We start from the raw sequence: 24,621 nt of genomic DNA on the forward strand, positions 1-24,621 counted from the left end.
CTGTAAATATATTTTTAGGTTGTTGGATTATCTGTCCACGTGTTACTTCTGTATTAAAGTTACAGCATGTGGTGTTTTGAGTGTGTTACAGAACTGCTCTGTAGTGCTAAAATAAGGTATAAGGTCTCTGATATCTACAGCAGCATTGTTCTTTACAGCAAAAAGATTTGATTTTTACATGTAAGCATAGACCATACAGCATGTCTTCATCATTGTTCAGCAGTTAGGCTAAAGGATATTGTATGGACTCCAAGCTTCCAGTAATTTTGTCTTAAAGATGTTCAGGATCTGCCATACTAGAACAAAATTGCTATAATGTGAACAGAGTGGGAAGCAGCCTGCAGTTTCCTGGTATCAGAAAGGAACTGTTTGTTGCTGGAAGAGGTGAGAAGACAAGGTGGACTTCTGCAAATGCAGTCATTGAGGCCTTTGGTACTCGGTGCATCGATTCTGTCCTCCCTGTGCTTGTTGCCAGCCTCAAAGATGGTTGGAAAATTTGTAAGGAAATGGTATTAAGGGTGAGAAATACTCCTAAAATTCTATTCCCACATCTTTTAATATAACCTGTCGTTCTGCCTCTGATACTTCCAATGGGCATCCATCAGAGAGTGGATTCAGCTGAAATGAGGGGCTGTAAAAGTTAGAAATGGCATCTAAATAAATCTTCAGAGCTGTCCACAGAGAGGGTTGCACTCTGGTTGTTTCAGGTTGTCTGATCACATTCTTTAGGGAAGAGGAACAAGAAAACAGTGGTAATAGTGGCCACAGAGTTCCTTATATGCTGAATGTGCTGTTGTGTTGATGTGTAAGGAGCAGCCCATGTGTTTCAGGAGTGAAGGAACTACATGTTCTTGTGGAACATTAGTGCTGTAAAATGTAATATCTGTAGCAGAAGAGAACCAACAATTGTTCATGTGAAACTGTCAGCGTTTCTTTTAAAATGGAAAATGAACTTTAAAAATCTGTTGTGGTGTTGCTGTGGCTGTGCTGTGTTCCAGTGTGTAGGTAAGCAGCCTTTGGTTGAAAATTCCTGTGCTGTGAGGGTTTTAAAGTGCTGGACTAGAAGTAATTGATCTAGGTATATAATTTGGGATAGTCAGTGAATTCTGCTGGGTTCCTCTGAGTTCTGGTTTTTCAAATGTTGAAGCAAGCTTGTTACTCTGTCTTCTTCCCTGTGGGATATCACTTGACAGCTTTTGTTTGTTTTTAGAGGATTCAACAGCAAAAGGAAAACCCGGTGAGAGAAACAGAGAGAAAAAAACAACCAGGCCAGTGCGGAAAGTGCAAAAACTGACACGGTTGTCAAGTCCAGAGTCCAAACAAGGTGACTGTTTCTGCTGTAAAGGGAAGACTGTCACATGTCCTTCAGATATAGGTTTTGTCTCAAGAAAGAAAGATGAAAGCATGATGCTTTAAAAGTCTTCTCAGATGTGCAGCAGTGCTGTTGCAGTGAGTTTGTGTACTGTGCTGCATTGGGGGTTTGTATGGTTTTGTTGTTGGTGGATGCGTGTACTTTTTTTGTAGTTTATTTTAATTTTCTACCTTTTCACTTATTGTGTGCACGTTGTGGAAACTGCTGAGGAGTGTGTGTTTCTTGGGGGGGGGGAGCTATCCTTGGGTATCTGTCAGGCCAATGCAGACAAAAAGCAGCAATAGGTCTGTTCTGGATCCTGTTTCTGCTTTGCTTGTGTTGAAGCTGGTTAGAGCCTGACCTACAGCTCAGTCAGCAATGCTGAGAGATGATATTAAAGTCAGTGCCAGTGGGCCTTGCTGAGTTGCCCCCCTGTGAGGTGAGGAGGGGCTGCAGTGAAAGCTGTTCTCTTGTATGATTTCTCAGTGGGGAAGCAGAGGACAGGATGTTCTCCTGGCTCTTCTCTGGCTGTTGTTCTTCCACGTCCCATTTCAAGTTGTTGCCGTCCTGCACCTTCAGTTCTGGCTTGACCCATTCCTGGCTTTCTCAGTTGGTGAAAGAATGTAAAAACACATTCCCTGACAAGTCTTCCAAATCTTGATATTTATAAAAGAATACTTATTTCTTTTACCAGCTAAGAACTCTTTTTTCCACTGTTGTCTGACAATTCCACTGACTATTAAATAAAATTGAAATATTTAGAGCAGATGATATGAGCAGGTTACTGTGGAGCAGTGTCTTATGGTAGAAAATAAAATAAACCACGTGTGAAATTCTGTCAGTGCTTCTTAGTTTTCCAGTAATGTTAATCTTTGATGTTGGTAGCAAAAGAATTAGGAAGACTTCCACATCTGCTTCATATTTGGTTATAATTTTCATACAAAGTAAGTAGTTATGGCTGCAATCACACACAGAGCAATTTCTTTAAATACATGACAGCTTAGGCAGCTCTTAAGGTTTTATATTTTTCCCTGTGTACAATGACCCATGATTGGTAAACACTTTGAAGAAAAAAAACCTGCTTTAAAAATCATTACAAAGGGTTTTTTTAGAGAGTGAACATGTGCTTCTGCATGCTGTAAATCCTGAAGCTGCTTGTGAATATTTTGAGCTAATGAATGCTAATACTTTTAAGTGATAAGCATAGATTTGCTCCTTCGTATGCTGATCAATTCCTACTTAAGGAATTATACTCAGCTGTCTTACATATTTGTGACAGTTCCAAGTGAGGGAGGAGCAAAGTGCACAGGACACCCCAGGAGTAACACCATGTGCCTGAGAGCATTGTCCAAACGCTTCTTGAGCTCTGTCAGGTGTGTTGCTGTGACCACTGCCCTGGGGAGCCTGTTCCAGTGCCCCACCACCCACTGGGGGAAGAACCTTTTCCTAACATCCAACCTAAACCTCCCCTGGCACAGGGGATGTCCCCTGACATTCCCTTGGGTCCTGTCGCTGGTTGCAAGAGTGAAGAGATCGGTTCCCCAGCCCAGCTGTATATCCAAGGTTGCCCTGCCCCAGGTGAGGGACAGTTAACTTGCCAGTTGACATCTGGCAGGTTGAAGCTCTCCATAAATACAAGGACTGTTGATTTAGACGTGTCCCTGAGTTTCTTAAAGGATAATTTATGGGTGTTGTCTTCCTGGTCTGTAGTAGACTCCCACGCCAACGTTCCTGTATTTGTTTGTTCCTTAATCCTTACCCAGAGGCTCCCAACCAAGCCATTGCCAACTGCAAGCTCCAGCCCCTCCATTACATGCAAAGCCACCTGCTGGTGTAACGGATTAAATGTGTTGAAAATGGTGGCCTGGAATTCCTGGCAGATAAGAACCAGCTCTAAGTGGCACATCCGTGCTGGTCCATCCTCCTCCAGTCGTTGCCGTAAGGAACTGCTTGCCACAACCAGGGCTATAAATAACCTCAGCTCATGTTCCGCCCCGTTAGCGTGTTTTGGTTAAACAGCTGACAAAAATGGAAGATGACACTCAACTCTGGCTTTTTAAATGCACTCAGAAGCAACTGAGAACAGCGAGTTCTGCAGGAGAACCCCCGTGGTCGATACCTCTGTTTCAAAGAGGGCTTGTAGCGACATGTTTCAAGTGACACCTTTATAAAATACTTGGATAATTTACAACGCAAGCAAGGAGTGCTGTTAGCAAAGGGATGAAGAGTGGGCTGCAGGCTTCTGGGTTAAAATAACAACAAGAGAAGAAAGGGGGTTGGGAACTGAGGACTGGGATTGCCAAAACAATTGTTCAGCTGTCCTGGATTTCACTTGACATTGTTGGTATCACGTCTTCAAAGTGCTGGTGTGCCCAGTACAGTCCCTTTCTTGTTTGGTTGTGGTGATCTCATGTTGCAGTGACTGGTTTTCTTTAGACAGAGCTCTTGAAGTTAGAACCTGAAATGGAATTGCTAAAAATCAACTGCAAATTGTGTATTCAAGTTAGGTACTTTTCTAGCAATAAAGTACTGCTAAATGGTCTGAATTAGGTTAGTGATCATTTTCTTTTCTTTTTTTATATGGCATTTTTCTCCAAAGCTCTTCAAGGTCATTATTTTAAAAAAAATTATTACTAATATTGGAAGTTAGTGGGTTGAAAGGTGAGTTGAATAAATGCAATGTTTAATGTACCCAATATTAGGTAAAGATGCCACCATACCCAGTTTTTATCATTTAATTATATGTAGGATGAAAAAATAATCCAAATAACGTTTGGATTGGGTTCTGTCACCTGCAAGGTGCTCTGTCCTTGAATTAGGCATCAACTAGTAGGGTCATCTTAACTATTTTCACTGCTGGCACAGAAATCCCAGCTAAGGGACAGTGAGTTAGCATTGTTGCTCACTAACCTCCTCACAGGACACCTATTTCAATAATTAATTATCTGTAAAAATCTTAAGTGGTTTTGTTTTTTTTTCCTAGAATATTAGCTAATTGTCTTTTCATAGGAAGGTGAAGTGTTTTTTGTATCTCACCTTTATTTTTGTTCCTCTTATTACAACAATTTAGGTACTTTTATCTTTTTTTTCTCTTATTTTCCTTATTTGAGTGCCTTATTTGAGCTCTACAAATATTTCCCCTCTCCCTAGTAAGGTTTGTTTATATATTTGAGACATGTATAACCCTTTCTTGTTTTTTAAATCCGTTTTTGTAGGGCTTTATTGTGTTACAGTATGTTTTGGATGTTACACTGTGTGTGTGGTAGATGTTTGAGGCAGCTGTGTCTTCATGGTGCATCAATGTTTTATGACTGTTTTGTGTAACTGAGCCTGTACCACTTATGCAGAATGAAATGGCACAGAAATGATGAATGGCTGCAATAAATCCTTATTTTTGATACCATGGAAAATCCACCTAGTGCTTGACATTTACTTATTGCTTATTGTGCAGGTGGAAATTATGTGATAAGTGCATCCTCCTGGAGGGAGGGACAAAAGCTGGTCAAAAAGATACTGGGTCCAGCTCCCAGAATAGAACAGGAGAGAAGAGCTGTATCCAGTGACAGAACAGGACGAGAGAGAGCTGCCAAGTCTGGTAAGTTGTTCTTTTATCACTGGACTTATTTTACTTAATTTATTATATAACACTGCACGTCTGCAGAATGGTGCAGACTTCTGAGATAGAATATGGTCAGTATCTGGAAAAGATGGGATACAGGTTGCAGCCTGTCTTTGTCACTTGAAGCTAGTGGGGAAAGGAATGCCTAGCAGTGGTCCACAGGTCAGGTGAATTTTCCCAGTGTGCTCCTTGTAATGTATAAGCTATGATTGAGCATCCCTGCTTAACAGGAATTGTGGTTCTTAGAAAGACAATATAATGTCATCCATGTGCATTATAAATATTCAATGATTCCCCCACCAACCCTTTTCAGAATTTATCCAGAGTCTCAGATGGGGCAAATAAGGGACTGTGATGTCTGCTGTGCTGCTTATGCCTGTGAGATGGTGAGGCTGTTAAGAGTATAAAGACTGTGGGCTGAGTCTAAGCAAAGGCTGCCACATTCAGACCATGGCACTGAATGAAGCAAAAGCACATTTACAGCGAGATCCTGTGCTCCCCCCCTCATCCTCACTTTTGCAGCTGTTTCAGTGATGGCATGTGTTTTCCCAAATTTGACTGTTACTTGAAATATTTGATGTCTTATTCTTTAGCAGGTTGCATTGGAAGGACAGGATCAGATTCTAGACTGGATGTCACCCACAAAAGCTCTTCAAGAAGCTCTGAAAGGTCAAGAAGTAAAGTACAGTCTGAGTCTAACCTGAAAAAACTGGAAGCTGCTCTTCCAGATGATAACCGAGAAGATCATGCCTCTGTAAATAAGGATTTCCTGCCCGTGGAGATACGTGGAATTCTCGATGACTTGCAGTTGGATTCCGTGAGTACAAAGCAAGAGAAAGATGTGGAAAAGCAGAATCAAAAATCTGTTTTGCCCGCTCAAAACACCAGGAGCCACAGTCCAACCAAAAGGAAACCAGACAAGGTGGCTGCCAGTGAGGAGCCTCAGGTGATCTCTAAGAAACGCCACTATGACAGCGATGAGGTTCGTCAGTACATCATCAGGCAGCAAGAGGAGAGGAAGAGGAAGCAGCATGAAGAGAAGAAAGCACAAAAAGAGGCAACAGAACAGAAAAACAAAAGGCTCCAAGAGCTCTACAGAAAGCAGAAGGAGGCTGTTGCTAAAGCAAAGCATGTGCCTCCTCCTGAGCCTTCAGCAGCCAAACGGTTACAGGAAACCTACTCTAAACTATTGCTGGAACGAACACTTTTAGAAGAGCCACCTCAGCTGCCTACAGTGCAGGAAGCACAGGTACAGCTGATTCACTAACTTTGTGTGTTGCAGTTGTTTGCAGGAATAGGAGGTCGTATGTTTAGGAAGGTCGTGACTTGTCTTGGTCAGTTAAGAAAAAAGAACAAAGAAAAATGTGTAGCTTTTGCTTAAAGGTAGTGATTTCAGCGTGCAGCCTCCTTGCTGGCAGCTGCTTTTGGGCACAGCAGGGCCTACTAGAAAGATGAATGAAATTCATCTTTCTGTTATAAGTAGAATCTGAATTCTGGATATTAGCCTTTGCAATTTTAATGAGGCAAGAGCTTCTGGACTACGACAGACTTTTGAAAATGCGTTTTTCTGCTTGTGTTCATCTCTAGCCCAGACCTGGTTATCAGCCCTCCGGGGAATCTGACAAAGAAAACAAGGCTCAGGAGCGTCCTCCGAGTGCATCTTCCAGCAGTGACATGTCGCTTTCGGAGCCACTGAGGTGAGGAACTGGGGGCCTTTGGGAGAGAGGAAAATACTCCTGCTTTCATCTCTGAGAGGTGAAAATAGACTCAGCTCTTGAGTTCGTGTTCCAGTGAGAGTAATTAGTAATTTAGTCTTTACAGCAACTAAAACGTGTCCTTGCAGTAAAGAGGAAGCCGATGCAGGAAAGCATATGAGAACTTTGGCTGTGGCTGGTTTGTGGGTCTGTAAATAAATAAATGAGTGGTGGTTGCTGGTAATCTTTTGGTGACATGGGTGGGATATGTATTTCATATTGGGACACTCTGTTTCCTCTGCCGTTGGCATCAGGCAAGAGGAACTGATTGTATGAATACATGTGTTGAGTTTTCTCATTTGATGTTTTCAATGTTTGTATTTTATCTATTTTCTTTGATTCTGCCTTTAGTTACTGTCTCTGAAGTACCAAAACCCTCTGCTTCTGCTTAGAACTAACCTTTCCCTATTTCTTCTCATGCTTTCCCAATTTTTAATTGTTCATTGTGTTACCAAAGTTCTTCGTACTGTAAGTCAAGATGCCTGACCAGACACTTAAATATAAGGAACTAAAAATCCTGAAGTTTCTTGAATATCCTTAATTCTCCTGGTTGTGCAAGTGTGTCTTCATTTTTTAACTGCATAATGAATGTCTGCTTCCTGAATATATACTTGTTTCAATATCTGAACACTGATTTTGTAAATTCAGCAAGACCTGTTTACCTTCTGGAAAAGTTCAAGGAAGCACAAGGAATACCATGTGCTTCTGTGTGTAGAATAAGCTGCTAAACCATATAGTAAAGACTGTTAGTGTAACTCAAAAGGAAAAAATGTAATTGATGATAGTAGGGGAGAGATGAGACTTAAAGTTATTCAGAGACCCTCACAGTAATCAGAGAAGCAGCTTTTTGTGAGGGACTTTCCAGGTTTCCTAGAATTCTGAACATGGGCAAGTGATAAGGAAAAAAAAGTTTTCTCCCTTTTGGATAAGTCTTACTGCTACTGCTGAAAAACCTCAACTTGTTACAACCCTAAAACAAACAGTACACCATAAGTGGCATTTCAAATTTGGAAGGTGCTGTGTTGTTTGGTTTGTTGATTTTTTTTATTAAATAACATTGTGTAACTCTTTACTGTCCCATTCTCTGCCCCTCTGATACCACTAAAAAGTGTTTCATCTGAAAATTAAATTTGTGACAATCATACTTTAGTTTAAAACAACAGTGTAAGTCCTCAATATGGATGTTGACTTTTCATTTCAGGAACGAGCTGATGGAGCCTCCCTGGGTACAGCCAGACAGACTGAGCCCAAGAGTCCAGCTCTCTCATCCACAAGCTCTCTTGGGCTCAAGTGGAGGCCCTTGTTCCCAGCACTGGAGTCTGGAGCAGATGGACCTTTTGTCAAAGGAGTGTGATGCGGTGTTGGCAGGGAGGAGGAGCCATTCTGCGCCTGTGGGATCACTGGGGCCTCAGCCATACCTGAATTCCCCTGCTGCACAGCAAAATCTCTTAGCAAAACCTCCTGCTGGCCAGTATAAGAGCAAATTAGATCGCATTGAAGCTTTGAAAGCTACAGCTGCTTCCCTTTCCAGCAGGATTGAAAGCGAAGCCAAAAAGCTGGCTGGGGCTGGTATCAACTATGGTACCATTTGGAACTCAGAATTTATGCAAGAAAACCAGGATGATGGACGGTGGGCAAAGGCTGTGAGTCCTCCTGTGAGAGAGGAAAACGAAGATGCTTTTTCAGCCAGAATTCAAAAAATGTTGGGTGCCTGTGTGTCTCATACAGCCTTCGATGAAAACCTTCCTGGGGTAGGCAACCTTAGTGAATTTAAAAAGCTCCCTGAGACCATCAGGCCTCTTACTGATGTAGTCAGCCTTGGATTGAGGTCTCCTGCTGCCAACAGGCATGAGGGGATCCTAGGACATTTATCCAAGAGACAGACTGACTCCCTGGGCCGTGAGAACCAGGGCTATGCTCTGAATAAAGTCGTCGTTCCTCACGAGTCCAGCATCGACTCCATCAGCGAAGGGCCTCTCCTGAGTGATGGAAACCTCTCTGAAGAGGAGGGAGGCCAGCACAAACAGTTGCCTCTGAAGATGCTGGAGACATTAAAAGAGAAGGATTTCTGCATCCGGGAGAGAAACGCTTTTGAGCCCATAAAGGAGTTTCAGAAAGCAGCTGAGAAGTACTCGCCGCTTTTCCCTCAGACAAATGACACCCACAGCAAGGGGCCCTGGGAGGAACTGGCCAAGGGAAGTCCCCACAGTGTCATCAACATCTTTGCAAAAAATTATCAGCTTCATGGAAAAGGTAAAAATGGAAAAATTTCTCAAAATTTCTCACATTTCTCTTGAGAATTGATATTTTCGTAGTCTTGTTGCTCCTTCCACTTTATGCTTCACAGGTAAAGAATGTGGTTTTGAAGTCTCAAACATGAATTTGTGTAAGGCATGACTTACAGTTGTCTCATGCAGGATGCTCTGTTTCTTTTTTTTTTTTTTTGTTCAAATTTATCCCTCATTTTATAAGTACTGTTACTCTTGCCTGGAACTCCTCATTTTGAGGAGGGATGTTTTCCGAAAAGTTGGTTTTTATGTTGTGGTTTTTCGTTCTTTTTCCCTTTATTTTATTTCCTTCAAAAATGATTGCATTAAAGTTCCTGCAAATGGTTCTACTCTAAAGCACTGTGCTCTTCAAGAATGTTTCAGTTGGAGTGTGTTAACAAAGTAAAGTGTTCAGTAATTTTAAAAAAGGAGGAAGGCTGTGCTTGTTCCTTTGTGTTAAACTGCCATGGGATGGCTGTACTGCTGTTCTCCTGGTGGTTTTGTGTTTGAAAGGAAGTCACTGTAACTCGTGGGTGGGAACCTTTTAGTTCCTGCAGTTTTATTACCTATTTGCTGCACATTTGGGATAACTTTTGTCCTCTCCTTTCTTTGTCCACACTTCAGTGTTTGATGAAAGGCTGAACGGAGGGTCTGCCCTTCTGCGCCCTTTGCTTCCTACCATGAGCCCCCCGGAGAGTGTGGCTTCTTATGAAGATGATTTTGTCTCATCGCAGGGAAGCAGCACTTTAACAGACAAGAAGATTGCACGTGACCTCAGGTAACTGTGTTAGACTTCTTGTAAAAATAAAAATGCAGGATTTGACAGGAAATAGTTAATACAAAACTGGTTTCATAAAATGCTGCATATCTTTTCTGCTACGCTGTACTGTAATACTGGTCAGAGTGATGAAAGCAGTTAATATAGCAGCCAGCATGCTGAAGACATAAAGATTGGATTCCTGTTCTCTGTCTAATTTTTGTTCTTCTTCAGGCTGGACAGGTAGCTTTAGGCAAGATTCTTATCCTTTGTAGTCTGGTGAAAATTAGTTCTTCAGCTTGTGTGGCTGCTGTAATGCTCAGTTGGTTAGGGTTTGTAATATATAAAAAATAGAAAAGATATTTGAAAGTGTTAAAATCTGTTCAGTACCTCAAAATTTTGTAAAAAACCCTATAATTACTTTCAGTAAGGATTTGGGAATGCTTAGTAATGGATATATAAGTTGTCTGTAAGAACTTTATCTGAAATGCAGTCACATTTGGAGTCATTCTTATATCGTTCCAGTCTGGAGTCAAATATCTCTTTAGAGTTAGCGTTGGAGAGGATGGTTGTTGTCCATCTCTTAGTTTTTCCTATTATTGTAAGCATGCTTCAATATGTTCAATATCATGTCAAACTTCCCAGTGTCTTTAAGTCTGAAAATCACTGCTTTTCTAGATGGGCTGATCTGTGCAGTTTAGTCCTCTGTCTCTAATTTCAAGTGTGGTGGTTTTCTTGTGCGCGGTATAATGTGGGAGCTGGAAGTCCTTAATGGTTGACAACGTGCTCCTTTTTAGTGTTGCTGGCAGTAGTAATTCAAGCATTCAGGAAGAAATTCCAAGGAGGAAATCTCCCCATGAGCCTAGATCTGTGGAACTTGCTTCTCAACATTCTTCTGGACCACGGTCTGCAGCATCTTCTCGCTCCTCTACTTCCTCAAGAAAGAGAGGGAAAAAGGAACGTAAGTGCAATACTTGACTCTAGAGTTGTTTGGTTTCTTTGAGAGAGGTTTTAGGGTTTTCCTGTTGTGAAAATTACAGTCTTTCTTCATATCTGGAAACTCTGATCTAATGCTGGTAGAATGATTTGCGTTTTCCTCTAATGATTCCTTCCTAAATTCTTTCTGACCCTGCTTATTCTGACTTTAAAATATAGTCATCTAAATTTAAATCACATAAGCAAGAGGCTGTTAACAGCATTGAAAAGTTTTCCTTTCTTAAACAAACCCTCTAATAAGTCAGTTAATATTAACTCATGTGGGAACTATCCTTAGATTCTGTACTGAGAAAATGCCAATAGGCTGCTGAGTAATCAGAATTACAGCCACGTTTATGAAGGCAACAACAAATTTGCCTGAATGCTTTGTCTTTGGGTCGCAGACATTTTTCATAGGTGCACAAATTAATAAATACATTACTTTCTATGGGAACCTGTACATTACAGAAGTGTGAAGAAACTCATGGTTTGGTTCCTTGATGTATTGTTTTGGGGCTCACGATGGCAAGATATTCACATGTAGGACCAAACAAACTTTTGGCACTGTTGTTGCTTCTTAGGGTTGGACTCTTTCAATGGAAGTTCTCACCACTTTTCTGTGGAAGAAGATAAAATACTGTCTGAATTAGAGTGGGGATCCCAACAGGCAAAGAAATCCTTATCGAGTAGCAGAGTTTCTAGTAAAGACCATGAGCAGAACCCGGATACAGACAGTACCCTGGAAAACTTGTCTGGACACTCCCTGCTGAGGTAACAGGAATGTTATAAGACTTTATGCAAATATAATCAAGTTGGGTAGTGTTATTGGCTGTTTCTTTGGATATGCAAAAGGGAATCAACAGAAATGATCAAAAGTTATTAAGATGGGTATGTGGAAAACATTTTTTCCCTGTATTTTAAATATGAAACCTGGTGTCCTGTCATGTTCAGTACCTTAAGCATTGACAAAAGGTCTGTAAGAAGTGTGTCAGGAGGGAAATAGCTAGTCAGCCTATGCAGTCATCTTGCTCTTTTCAGTAGATACACAGGCATTTTTGGCTATTTTTGTGTTCAACTAATACTCACAAGCCTATCCAGCTCTGTGAGTTGATACTTTTTCGAGAGGTGAACCAATCCTTGTAAAAGACCATATTAAAAATGGAAGAAACATTAATTTTCTGTTGCATCCTCTTTATGCCTGCCTAAAAATGCAGTTTTTCTTCTAATTGTGCAATTAATACGGTTATGAAATACTCAATTTTCACTGCATTTTTTTCTAAAAAGCATCAAATAATATGAATGATCTCTTGTTCTGTATCAGTGTAAAGCAGTGCTGAGGTATTGAATTGTATTGGCAACTTCTGCTGACATCCAGTATTGGGTTTGAAAGGTCCTATGACCTCCTAAGATGTGCCAGATAAAGCAGAATGTCTTCCTAAAGGATTTAAGCAGCTGCTGTTAATCCCCTTTGATTTCATAAAGTTGGAATAGTAAATTTAAGAAGTGTTTGCATAATTTTCTGTATGTTTAAAAGAAGAGATGTCTTTAATTTACTTCCAGGAAGTGTTACTGTAGTATTTTATGAACTGTTCAAGTCAAGTTTTGGCCTTCAGGCATTTCATTGCATTTTGATGAAAGAGATCAAGACTCAGAGCAGTGGCTTATCACAATCAGTTGCTTCCATATGCTGGTAGCAACCTGTTTGGTTTTTTAAATGCACATCCAGATAACTGCATCCTGACTTTCTCATGCCAAGTTCCTGACAGGAGGCATTGAAACTGCTTGTCTGACCATGTAGAACATGTAGATACACTGTTAGGTTTTTTAAATTATTGTGTGTGCTAACTAGGTTTAATACTTGGGAGAAAAATAGGGTGCTCTAGAAACTTAAACCTAAACTGGGATACAGGGACAAACCCCATCTTGTGAGGGCATTTCCTAAAGGCAGACTGGGCCCGTGCAAACCCTAACAGGCTATGCCCTTTGTGTGGGTCTGTTTGGTGTATAGAAATGGAAGAACAAGGTTATTGCTTTATTGTCTTATCAGATGGCTGCACTGGGGACAATATTGACTCCTTTTGGTTTCATTTCACTGTCAGTTTCTCAGACAAGGGAAGATCCCAGAAGACACCGACTTCTTCCCCGTCTCCCAGTTCCCAAAAAATGTTGCAGCTGGATTCTGTGGGCAACGCAGCAGAAAGAGTCAAGTCACCTGCTGGCTTTTCTGGAGGTTCAGCCCCAGGGCTGAAGCCTAACTCAACCTTCCACGACTTGAACCTGGGAACCAGTCGCTCTGCAGCAGGAGCAGCCTCAGCGAGCGGTGAGTTTTTGGTTACTAATCCCAGAGCAACCATAATGTTTTTTTTTGCTTTGGTTTTTGATGTGGGGCACTGAAGTCCGTGGAGGTTGACCAGTCAGTGTTGTCCTGCAGGGTGTATGCGCTTCTCCCCCGCTGGGCTCCAGCATCGCTTGTCAGCAGAGCTGAACTACCTTAGTGCCATCGAGGAGTCTGTGCGACAGCTCTCGGATTTGGAACGAGTGCGAGGCATATCCCTCGCCCAGCAGGAGAGTGTTTCCTTGGCTCAGATTCTAAAGGTAACAGGAAAATACTTCCTTGTCTCAACCTTCCTTTTACTTTTTCGTTTTGCAAGAAAATTAATCAAGTGAGAGCAAGTTAAACTTTTGTTAGCAGTGCAGAGAAATCGTAATGGACGTGGTGGAGCATCTCTGATAATGCCAATTTCTCAGGATTGACCTGTGTTATCTTTCTTATTTTAAGTTGACACCAAGGAACTAGTGACTCTAGAATATCTGTCATTAATGTACTGTTAACTGGAATAACTGCTCTGGTTGTGTTTCTCAGTCAAATCAGAACATGATTGTTTACTGGTTTGATGTTGGGTCCCAGTCCCATGCAGTGCAGCTGTTCAGGCTGGATCATTTGTCTTATCCCATGAAAAGGATATTTTTGGTTGAAGTTTCCTTGTGTTGACAAGATGGCTTAATCTAGTTTGTTGAATTAATTGATCACAAAACAGATCTTTATATTTAACTTGAATTATTAAACTTGTTTTCCCAACCTGTAGGCACAACAGCAGCGCCATGAACGGGACTTGGCTCTTTTGAAAATCAAGGCTGAACAAGAAGCTCTAGAAAGTCAGAGACAGCTAGATGAGACAAGGCAGAAGGCAGCTCAGGTAATGCTGCCCTTCAACAAATGTGGAGTGTGTAACAGGCAAAATACTGTAAGTAAATCTATGCCTACAAGTGTTCTTAATTTGAAGCTGTGAACATATGGAAGTGCTGAAATACTTCAGTATAGCTAGAAGAATCCTCTTAGGGGCCACTTTCAAACTTTTTTTCTCCCAGACTTTGAGAAATAAGTCTGTAGTTACTATAGCCAGAAGGTTTTGAAAGGCTGAACTGGCTGTGTTTTCTGCATAGGTCCATGCAGAGTCACTGCAGCAGCTGGTCCAGTCACGGCAGGAGGCCGGGCAGGAGCCCCCGTGCAGGGCTGCAGCCAAGCAGGCAGAACCTGCACTGCTCACCACAGATGCACCTCACCAGCTCCGGGAGGTGAGGCCCTCAGGGAAAGGGAAAAGCTGTTCTCGTTTCAGTGTTGTTGTGAACACTTTTTTGCCTTTTTAAGTTATTTTCTGTTCAGTGTCATTTTCAGTACAACTTCATTTCCGTAACATGACAAATGATAGGACTTCAAAGGAGCTTCTCTGGCATGGTTCTTAGAAGTCAGTGAGCAGCCTTAAATCCTTGTTCACTATTCTTATGATCTTCCAGTTAATGAACTGAAAAGAAGTTTGTTCTTCTACAGTAGATGGATGATAGTGAACACAGCATCTTTAATTTGTAGAAGTTGCACTCCATCAGGGATTGGTCTGTTTCACAGGGAAGTTAAATTAGAAAAGCAGAGAAATTGCAATTTTGCTTATTTCTGAAGGTAGGAGAACAATAAATTAATAAAGAGGAGAGGGTCTTCAGCAAAGTTCTTAACTTGATACACAGTTTGAAGTTTTCTTTTTTCGAGTCTTTGTTCTTCTTGTGGCATACAGAACAGTTACTTTTTTCAATTTTATGTATCAGTTTATCAGTTTTTATACTACTTGTTCCCATCACGTAGCAGCTACTTCACACATAGATAAGAACACAGTAACCAAAAAATTCTTTTGCTCCATCACGGTGACTGTGGGTTTAGGGTTGTGGGATGGAGTGCAGAAGGCTGATGAGTGTGAACAGAACTGTTTCTTCACGGCTTGTGCACATGTTGGTGCTCACTGAGCTGTTTTATGATGAGTAATGGAATTGTAAAATAATACTGATATATTCTGGGCTCTGCCAAATAAGTGAAGTTTAAATAATTTTTGAGTAGAAAAGAATGGGTCGAGGGGGTAGAAAAGCTCAGGCAACTCAAGTACCTGCAGTATATTAGTCACTGACAGTGGGTAGTGAAGTCAAAAAAACATTTGTACTTTATAGTGATGAAGTGGGTGAAACCAAATAAGAAACAAGACAGAAGAAACAGAGACAGCTTTTATTTGGTGTAGGGTTTTAAATCTTTTCAAGTCTTGCTGTAAGTTTGAAATCTGAGCATAAGAGATGCTAGTAGAGAGAGCATGACCTGGTCAGTGATGGTGGGCCAGCAGGGTAGCTTTTCCATCCCCATTCACAAGTGACTCCAGATACTCAGTTGAACAGCCATTTATTGTAACTGGAATGCAGCAGTGGAAATGCCTCTCACCAGCGTGCTGGGAATATTTTTGGATGCATACTGTTATTTATTATGTATAGAGGAATAGAGTATGGAGGAATATGCATCCACAGAGCCATATGCACTTCCACAACCAGAAGTGACACACATGTAACGACAAACCCTCATAAACCCACGTCTTACACAGTTGTTCAGTAAATCACTAAATTGCCTGCCAGAATCACTGTTTTCTCTTTCAGAAACATTTTGATGCTGATAAACTCATTGTATTGCCTTGTTCTCCCTTGTGCTCAGATGACAGAGTTAGCACGGAGCCAGACCTCAGATCCTGTCAGTGCTCCAGCTGCTCCGGTCACCGCCTTGTTTGACCACCAGCGGCAGCATCATTCCGAGTTCATGAAACAACTGAGGGCCCGAGCTGACACAAACAGGTTTTGCTTAATGTTTCACATCTTGGGAAGGGGGAAGTAAGATTTGTTATGTTTTTGCTTCACCTATTCTTGCATCAAATTTTAAGATGTCATAATGAGTGAGAGTTTAAGAAGAACTTGGATTCCATCTGTATGACCTTAATAGCGTATGCCAAAGGTGACATTACTGGTTCTGTGAAGCTCTGTATAAAAGAGCAGAAAAGGCTGACCTAAATGTTTTGTGGGAATGGTTTAACTAGTTTAAGCTTTAAGTGATCTTTTAGCAGAAATTTTAGCTGTTACTACTTCTAGTAAACTGACAAAAGCCTGGGAAAACTGTGTTACTCCTTGGTTTAAGGCAATGCAGATTTACCCAAAAATACTTCCTCTTCTTAGGAAATGTGAGTCTGGTGCCATATCACAAGGTAAAGAGGAGACAGGTGACTCAAAACAGATGTATTCAACCATGTTTGATAGTTATTCAGAGTCCTCAAGATCAAAAGTTCATGATCAGAGGTAAGAAGCTCTTTTATTTCCTACTTATTTACCCTGATCTAGTTAGGTCTCATGAAGTTTCTCACAGCCCTTCTCTGATCCTGACCATCTGGAACAATTTTGGCCTCTGTAGTCCTTTTGACTTCTAAAACAGTATTGGTATCTTGCTCATCCTTATAAAAACTGTAAGGAGAGATGTTTGCAATTGTTTCTCATCAATACTCATTGATGAGCAGGGGTTGTGCATACCTTCAAACCATTTGGATTTTAAGGTAGAATAAGAATAACAAGTCCCACTGTCAATCAGCAGCTTGATGATGCCTGGAATTTTAAAGCAGCCAAGCTGCATTTTGAAAACACCCCCAAACCCACTGTATATTGATTATTGCTGGACTTTTAATCATAGTGTGTACAGTAGCAATGTAATAAAATATTCTGAAATGTGCAAAGTAATTTTTAAAAGAATTCTCTCTCGATAACACAGTAGCACCAGCAGCCGCCAGGAGAGCCCTTCAGCTCCATCTTCCAAGGAGATTGAGAAGAAGCTTTCCCGTCGTGAGAAGATAACCAGCAGCATTGAAGACCAGGCTCACACTGGTGCAGATGATTCCTTGCCCAGTGACAGCGTTTTATCCCTGCCGGATGAAAAAGGTTGGTTGTACTGTTTGTGTGTGATGGATCCGAAGGTGGGAAGGGGGAAGGAGGGAGGGAGGTGCTGTTTCAGAATCAGTTTCTGAAATAAATGAGGGAATGTGTGTCAAGAAAGCTGAACACCAGGTGAGTTGTAGTCTCTTAAGAGGTAACAGAGGATGGCACAGTGAGATGGGAATCTTTGAGATTCTGCATGTGAGAGTGATTCTACATTCTGCAGTGCTCGCTGAGCCAGATGTTCACTTGCTGAACCTGCAGGCTGAATGCCAAATGTTTCAGCAACCCCAGAAATTTATTTATACCTGTGTACAGAAGTCTGTTAGGTCTTCTGAAGCTGGATGACAGTATTTCATGATGTCCTGTGACTCAAAATCACTGTTTCCTAAACACCCATTTTTCTGCATTAGAGTAGTTATCTCCCTTACTTTCCTGCCCCCTTAACTTTACTGGGATGAGACAGAGTAAAACTGCATTCATGTTACATACCTGAGTATGTAAAGACACTTCCCTAATTTCTCCCTCAGATTCTGCTTCTGTTGCAACGGAGTATTCCCTGAAATTTGATGAGTCCATGACAGAGGATGAGATTGAAGAAAAATCTTTTCGGTCTTTGCTGCCCTCTGAGAGTCATCGCAGAAATAACCTGGAGAAGAAGCGGGGCAGTCGAGATGATTCTGACGAGGAAGTGTCCCCAGAAAAAACAACTCTGTCATCTATGAAGGTAGGTCAAGCAACCATAGTTAAGTCAAATAAACTGAGCTGAAGTGGTTGAGCTGATGAGCTTCAAGTGAACTGTTCTTAGTTGTGTTTGCAAGCTTTAGGGTTCTTTTCTTCCCTGTGCTTGGTTGGTTCTTTGGGCATCCCAAAACAGAGAGATGTATGAGTCATGCTATATGTCACTGCTGTACAAGTGTGATGACTTATGGAACAGTCCATCCAGGCCTCTACGTTGTGGCTTTGGAGAAGAGGAGTGACTTTTTGAGGTGGGTTATAAAAACCCAGTGGATTAAGTCCTCCTCCTATGCCAACACACAGCTAGGAAATACAGGAGGATGGCTCATCTCTGTGGTCGAAGCAGGGATGTCCCAGAACTGTCACACAGCCCAGGGCAGAAAGAGCTGGTCTGCACAAAGCTTAGAGAAAAAACAGCTTCCCTTCCTACATCTGTTTTTGTGTGTGTTTGTATCTGTATATACACACACACACTTTGTATTTAAAAAAAGCCTTGGCATTTCTGTGTTATCAAATCATGCCACATTTGTCTTGCCTTGTAGGAGCTGAGCATGCCATTCTCAGGGGGGCAAGATAGTTTCTCTAAGTTTACCATGGAGATGGTGAGGCAGTACATGAAGGAGGAGGAAATGCGAGCAGCTCATCAGTCCTCTCTGCTTCGACTCCGGGAGAAGGCTCTGAAAGAGAAGACCAAGGCTGAACTAGCCTGGCTGGAACACCAGAAGAAGTAAGACAGCTCTGAATATATGTTATTGCTGACTGATCATTTCCTGGTACTTTTTAAGGTTTTGTTTCCACCTCACTCCTCCCTTACTAAATATCAATGGTTGAACTAATCTTCTGACATCAGTAATCTATAGAAGTGTTATTGGGACTTGGAAAGAAGAGGACCCAGTTTATAAGTATGCTTTGATGTTTACATTGTATGTGGTTTGTATAAAGGAGTGTTTCACCTAAACAGTAGAATATTGGATTTGTTGTCAGTCAGAGAAGGTAGTTGCCAACCATTACTTTACAAATCTTAGTTCAGGAAGGTATAAAACTGTCAAACAGTTCCACCTTTATTTGCTTGATGGTTATCTGAGGTAATTTTAGTTGACTCGGGCCACATTTTGGGAATAGGGATATGTGTTGTACTTAATGATTTGTTTCCAACCTAACATATGCTTTGTCCTGGAATGCCAGTTGAAGTACCCAGTGACACTACTGATCTCTTGTCATTGTGGGTTTGACAAAGGATTGTGAGGTAGTGATCCAAGTGTCCTTCTGTCTGCCTTTCTCTAATGGTGAACCTGCTACCTCTCAGAGCTTCTGCCCTGAGATTCCTGTGAGATCTCATGTTACATGGCCCTTTAACTGTGTCTGTCTGACTATGTGGTACAAAATATTTCACTATAGAACATGTCAAGGATTAAGCACAGGCATATACCCTTCTGCAGGTTAGGAAGAGGAAATTTTTTTTTTTTTTCACTTTAAAGAGTAAAAGGCCCATTGTGCACTTTTTTCTTATTACTTAAGATTACTTTATAATAATACAGAATAACAATTATTTATACTTTTATTCTTTCTTCCAATCTGTTTGCAGGCACTTGCGAGACAAGGGAGAGGATGATAAGATGCCTCCTATTCGAAAGAGGCAGCGTGGTCTGCTGCTGAGATTACAGCAGGAAAAGGTAACTGCCTTATAGGAAAATCCTGCTGAAACCCCTGTGTAACCATTAAACGTTTCAGACCCTGTAGAAGCTAAGAATTCAGAAAACTCCATACCAGCTTTTGGTTAGGAAGATGGCAGTATTTTGTACCTATAAGGTTTATTTGCATTTCGGTCATATTCAGTGGGTCCTTCTGTGTCTGTAATCTCACTGGTTGAGACTTTGGGGTATTAATTAATTAATTAATTAATTAATCTCCTCTTCTTTGCTGCTGAAGTTGAGCCTACTTACTTCATCATGTAATTGCAGTCATTACAAACCCACAGCAAGGGCACTGTGGCAGTTTTGTGTCTGTTCTTGAGAGGGGTCTGTCACAGTTCTTATGCTTAATCTTTTCCATCTCAAAGGCAGAAATTAAGCGTCTCCAAGAGGCCAACAAGGCTGCTCGGAAGGAGAGGCAGCTGATCCTCAAACAGCAGGCAGAAATAGAGAGGATCCGCCAGACTACCATGAAACTGCAGGAAAAACTGAAGTCTGCAGGGGAAAACAAGATGGTAAGTGTCCAGCACAGAAGCTGCAGTCTTCCCTCTTCAGCCATAAACTTCCAGGAGTGGAAAGCTGCAGGATTGGACCTATCACCTGGAAGTTTTGTCTGCCTCAAATGGTCTCACCCTCTTCGTCGCAGTGTTTAGTTTCTTTAGAGCATTGTATAAGGAAGTGCCTTTGGAGAAGTTACAAAATGTTTTAACTGGGCAGTAGGTGGTTTTGGTAATTCTCAAACTGAACTAATGACTTTGGGAATGTCAGGTTTTTGATGCCCAGGTCTCTCAGGCTTTTATTTTTGGTTGATTACTTGTCAGACCCCAAAGTACTAAATATAGGCAGTAAACCCAAAACTTACTGCTTTGTGTGTGTGTGTTAGTGTCATTACACTTAAGTTTCTTGCATCTGCTTTACAAGGTAGCAAGATGGGATTTTGGTTACTGGCTGCCTCCTCTCAATATTTTGAGGAGACACAAGTTTAATGGTAATAGTATAGAAAGGATTGGTTTCCTGTTTGGGTAACTGAATTCTGGTGTGATTTTTTTTTTCTTCTGGATACCATTAGAGGAGAACTTAAATTATGAAGACAAAAGATGTACTAAAAAGCTTTTTGTCAAATAAAAATGAGGTTGTAAACTGAATTTAAATCTGCCAGTAGACAGACTTACCTGAGGTAGTATTTGATGTATCTGGGGAGAAGTAAGATAAATTGACACAAATTTTACAAGATTTTGGGATATTCTTAACTTTTAATGTTGGATTTTTTTAAACACTTAATTGCAGGAGCTTCACAGTGAGGATGACATCAAGCAGAGCAATGGTTCTAGTCCGCTTCCAGCTGATGCAGAAACACGCAGCCCTTCCCCAATCTCAATCTCCAGCAGTGAGACCAGCAGCATCATGCAGAAACTCAAAAAGATGCGCAGCAGAATGGATGAAAAGTAACTATATTTCTTTTTTCTTTCACAAAACTTTGCTATTTTAATAGGAGGAGTTGGTTTGGCCCACATCTGCACGGAAAAATGGCCATTAATCAGAAAAATTACTGGTATTGCTATCAAATACACTTTGATCTGAATTGCTTGCAAAATAGCTGATTAGAAGCATGAATAAAACTGTATTAATCTTTGAATATAATAATTTAAAGGCTACAGTTCTTGCATGAGTACTGACATTTAAGCATTGTTAGCTGGCAGGCTATGTGGTCAAGGTTTTATTGTAGATTACTGGTTGGTAAAAGCACATGAGTTTAAGAGCTTTTGGTGTTTGTAGGTACAAGGAACATGGATGGGCTCCAGCTTCATGGTACATCTTGTCAGAGTTTCTCTTGCAATGAGAAACCTGAAGTCAAATGGTCAAAATGGTGCCTGTATTTTATATCTCCTCTTTCATTTTAAGGGGGAAAACGTACAGGGAGTGAGAATCTGGAATTACAGCATCAATTTTATTTTGAGTTGAAACATAAGTTACAATAGCAATAGTCTTATGCAAAAACTACTGACTGAGATCTGAAAGACACTGAGCTTGTCAGATACGATATTTCTACCTTATTATCCAGCTGCTGAATTTTAATTTTGGTTGCATTAAAATTAGCTAGGGATGAATTCTCTAAGTTTTTCTTTATGAATGGAGGTGGTATGTAGGTGACTGAGAGGACAGGCAGTTAATAAGAGCTTTCTTTTCCCTCTGTGTGGTTCCCGGATTGAAAAAATGTTGCAAATGGTTGTTAGATGTCAGAGGAAATAATGAAGTATACCTGCAGTCCCTGGGTCTGAAAACCAAGAATGAATCTCCTGATTTCACCTGTTAAATCATTTTAGATAAAAATTGTTTCTACATCTTTTCCATGCTGGAATTACTTTGTCTGTACTAAACATTACAAATGCTTTATTGGCCTGTGCTTGTTATTTTGAAGCCTTAAATTCTTATTTGAGACTAATCCATTAGAAGTCTGGCCTCTGCCAGTTACTACAAGAAATAGTCTTTGCTTAAACAATTTGTTTTTTTAGTTTATAACCAAGATAAGTCACTGCATTTTAGTTGGTGTGGGTGATCTTTGTAATGCCTTTTCCCCTGAGACTCCGAACACAGCTGGATAAAACACCATAAAGCAAACAGGGCCACTTAAAGGCAAGCTGTCCTTGACTCCTTAGCACCCTCTTGGCTTGTAATCCTTTGAGAAGCACGTTTCCCACACTCGCATGTGTTTGTATATGATTAAAATAAACCCCAGTAGTAGTAAGTAAGTGAGGGTTTGGTGTAAGCAGGAAAAACCAAAAACACGCTCTGATTTCCTGGTCTTCATGTTCTAGCTTTGAGTGCCATTTTATCCAGACTCTTCTGGCAGCATCTGGTAAACAGAACAGCCAAAAGCACAGGTTATTTCAAGTTTCTGAAGTGTCATATTTCCCAAACAAAACTCTTGACATATCCAAGTCATGTGAGAACCACCCCATCGTTACAGCGGCAAATTCTCTAGATATCTTTTGAGGCTGGTAAATGGCTTAGATGGGGACTTGAAAAGCATGTGTGCTGTAGGCCAGGCTGACTTCTAGGGTTTTGAAAAAACAAGTTTTACCTTCTGATCCTATTTTTTTGTTAAAGGAGGGTCTTAATTTTTTCCCCACTTGAGAGTCAACAAATTTCAAACGGTAATAAAAAACCATGCTGCAGCTTATGAATTTTGAAATATAGTATTAATACTAAAAGAGATGACAAATACACTTGTAGATTCAAGACTTTGCTACTTTTTATCAGGTACTGGTCTTGTCAGTGCTGTTTTTGAAATCTTTTTTTCCAAGTACCTTCACTGATTGCAGAAGGAATTACATATTGATAATTTTTACTCTTACAAGGGATAGTAGTAGATATAAAGTATGTTCTACTCTTAAAGATATTTTAATCATCACTTGATTATTATCTTTTGTGTTTGAAAATAATTACTCACCTGGAGAATACTTTTCAAAGCTGAATAGCAGGATTTGAGCTGAAACAATTGTTTGAGGCAGAACAAGCGGAAATTGTGATGTATGTAGTCATGTATTTTTGTTTTTATGGGTTTGTCTTGTATTGCTGTATATGTTCAAAGGAAGAATTATTTTGTGTAAGCAAAACCTGATCTACTTCATTGTATGGCTTTTGCACCCCATTGCCAGCTGTTTTGACTGAAAAACAGTGCCAACTTTGTATCTTTTTCAGTGTTCTTATTTGTAAAGCACATAATATTAATAGAGTAAGGCACTCGCTCTGAGGCATAATGGTAGGAAGCTGCCATTTGTGAGGAATCCATCAGGGTGTGAAATAGGGCAAAAGGAGAAAGCTGAATGATAAATGCAAAGGAAGTAGAGGAAGGAATTGGGAAAGCCTGCTATGCTGGATTTGCTGTGCTCCACAGCAAGGTGGAAATCCTTTGACTTCCTGACTTAGGAGGCAGCTTTAATATTTGTCTTCTGCTAAAAGGGGAATGAAAGAATAGTTCTGTTTTACTTTTAACTGATGAGTCTGTGTAGCCTGCATGTGAACAGGAGCATGCTCTGTCAAAGACAATTAACCACTTTCCCCTGGCTTTCCTTGCATATGCAACTTTAATGATGATCTGTGCAATAACTAATTAAATGCTCATTTTCTTTTGCTTTTCCTTAGTATGCTTCTTAGCTTGCACTGTGGTTGGTAGAGCTAAATGGAGCATGGTGTTTTTCTATAAATTTGGTAATTCATTAGGAATTAGCTTAAAATGGTAATACTGTAAGAAATACCATTTTAAGCTCAGCTGTAAGTTTATGTAGATTTTGTTAAAAACAATAGGCCTTACCTTTCTGTAGTTAGTACTTCAAATGAAATATATGAGTATTCTGAGACCAAGTCTGTACTTTGTTGCAAAAAACCCCAATTAGCAGCTAGAATGTGAATTACAGTTATATCTCAGACTTTTCCTGGAATTGCTCATGGTTTAAAAATGCACTATTTAACCTCCTTTTTTTTTTTTGGCTCTTTCACTGGTGCTTACCTTTGTAGAAATAATTTTACTGAGGTTTCACCAGGTGAATGAAAATGTGTTTAAAGTTTCAGACCAGCAAAGTTGTCAATATTGCAAAACCAGCAGGTTATTTAATACTAAACACCCTCTATCAACAGAATAGCAGGAGAAAGATTGGGTTGAGATATGTTGACTGGTGCACATGGAATTCTGCATCAAAGTAATAAAGCTCCTTCCAAAATTTAAAGAAAAATACAGCAGTGTGAAAAAAGCTTGCCTTTCATTAACAGAAAACAAAGTGTTATAAATGTATGTTCTATAACCTTCTGCATAACAGTGTATAGTTTTTCTACTGCAGATGTTGGGTATTAACTATACAATGTTAAATGCAATTAATTTTAAAGTTCTTTGCTAGATACTATCCTTTTCTCATTCTTTCTGGCTTTATTGCTATCTTAGTTGTAAACTCTTCCTCCTTATTTTGTAGACACTGCTCTCCTGTTCACTACTTCTTCTCTGTCTTTACGTCTCACCACTGGGCCTCTCTCAGTGTCTGTTTTCCCAACCTCCACCCCAAATTCCAGCTGTATATCTACAACCAATTGGTCAGGTAACTGTATATTTCTCAAGTGATAGACTCTTTGATAGAGCATGCTCTGTTCAGTCCTGGAAAGTCCAGAGGTTCTTCAGACCAGTTTGACACCGGCCTCACTGTT

General features: G+C 40.5%; 1 protein-coding gene across 11 annotated transcripts in view; it reads left to right on the forward strand.

Moving 5' to 3' along the window:
* Positions 1 to 24,621, forward strand: part of CEP350 (centrosomal protein 350) — a 68,864-nt gene that overhangs the window by 17,751 nt on the left and 26,492 nt on the right. For 4 of the 11 annotated variants that reach the window (XM_027658331.1, XM_027658322.1, XM_027658324.1 and 1 more), the window contains 21 exons: positions 1,211 to 1,324; positions 4,803 to 4,946; positions 5,564 to 6,219; positions 6,558 to 6,667; positions 7,926 to 8,977; positions 9,616 to 9,769; positions 10,546 to 10,709; positions 11,305 to 11,494; positions 12,823 to 13,043; positions 13,155 to 13,318; positions 13,810 to 13,968; positions 14,168 to 14,299; positions 15,741 to 15,877; positions 16,253 to 16,372; positions 16,836 to 17,002; positions 17,527 to 17,723; positions 18,277 to 18,461; positions 19,320 to 19,407; positions 19,794 to 19,940; positions 20,713 to 20,870; positions 24,393 to 24,515. In XM_027658331.1, coding sequence (XP_027514132.1) covers positions 1,211 to 1,324; positions 4,803 to 4,946; positions 5,564 to 6,219; positions 6,558 to 6,667; positions 7,926 to 8,977; positions 9,616 to 9,769; positions 10,546 to 10,709; positions 11,305 to 11,494; positions 12,823 to 13,043; positions 13,155 to 13,318; positions 13,810 to 13,968; positions 14,168 to 14,299; positions 15,741 to 15,877; positions 16,253 to 16,372; positions 16,836 to 17,002; positions 17,527 to 17,723; positions 18,277 to 18,461; positions 19,320 to 19,407; positions 19,794 to 19,940; positions 20,713 to 20,870; positions 24,393 to 24,515 — 4,582 coding nt within the window. The remainder of the gene's footprint in view (positions 1 to 1,210; positions 1,325 to 4,802; positions 4,947 to 5,563; positions 6,220 to 6,557; positions 6,668 to 7,925; positions 8,978 to 9,615; positions 9,770 to 10,545; positions 10,710 to 11,304; positions 11,495 to 12,822; positions 13,044 to 13,154; positions 13,319 to 13,809; positions 13,969 to 14,167; positions 14,300 to 15,740; positions 15,878 to 16,252; positions 16,373 to 16,835; positions 17,003 to 17,526; positions 17,724 to 18,276; positions 18,462 to 19,319; positions 19,408 to 19,793; positions 19,941 to 20,712; positions 20,871 to 24,392; positions 24,516 to 24,621) is intronic. The other 7 variants (XM_027658332.1, XM_027658330.1, XM_027658325.1 and 4 more) reach the window with 6 other exon arrangements.

Source organism: Corapipo altera, unplaced genomic scaffold (assembly GCF_003945725.1).
Source record: "Corapipo altera isolate COAL_440 unplaced genomic scaffold, ASM394572v1 79, whole genome shotgun sequence".
NCBI lineage: Eukaryota > Metazoa > Chordata > Aves > Passeriformes > Pipridae > Corapipo > Corapipo altera.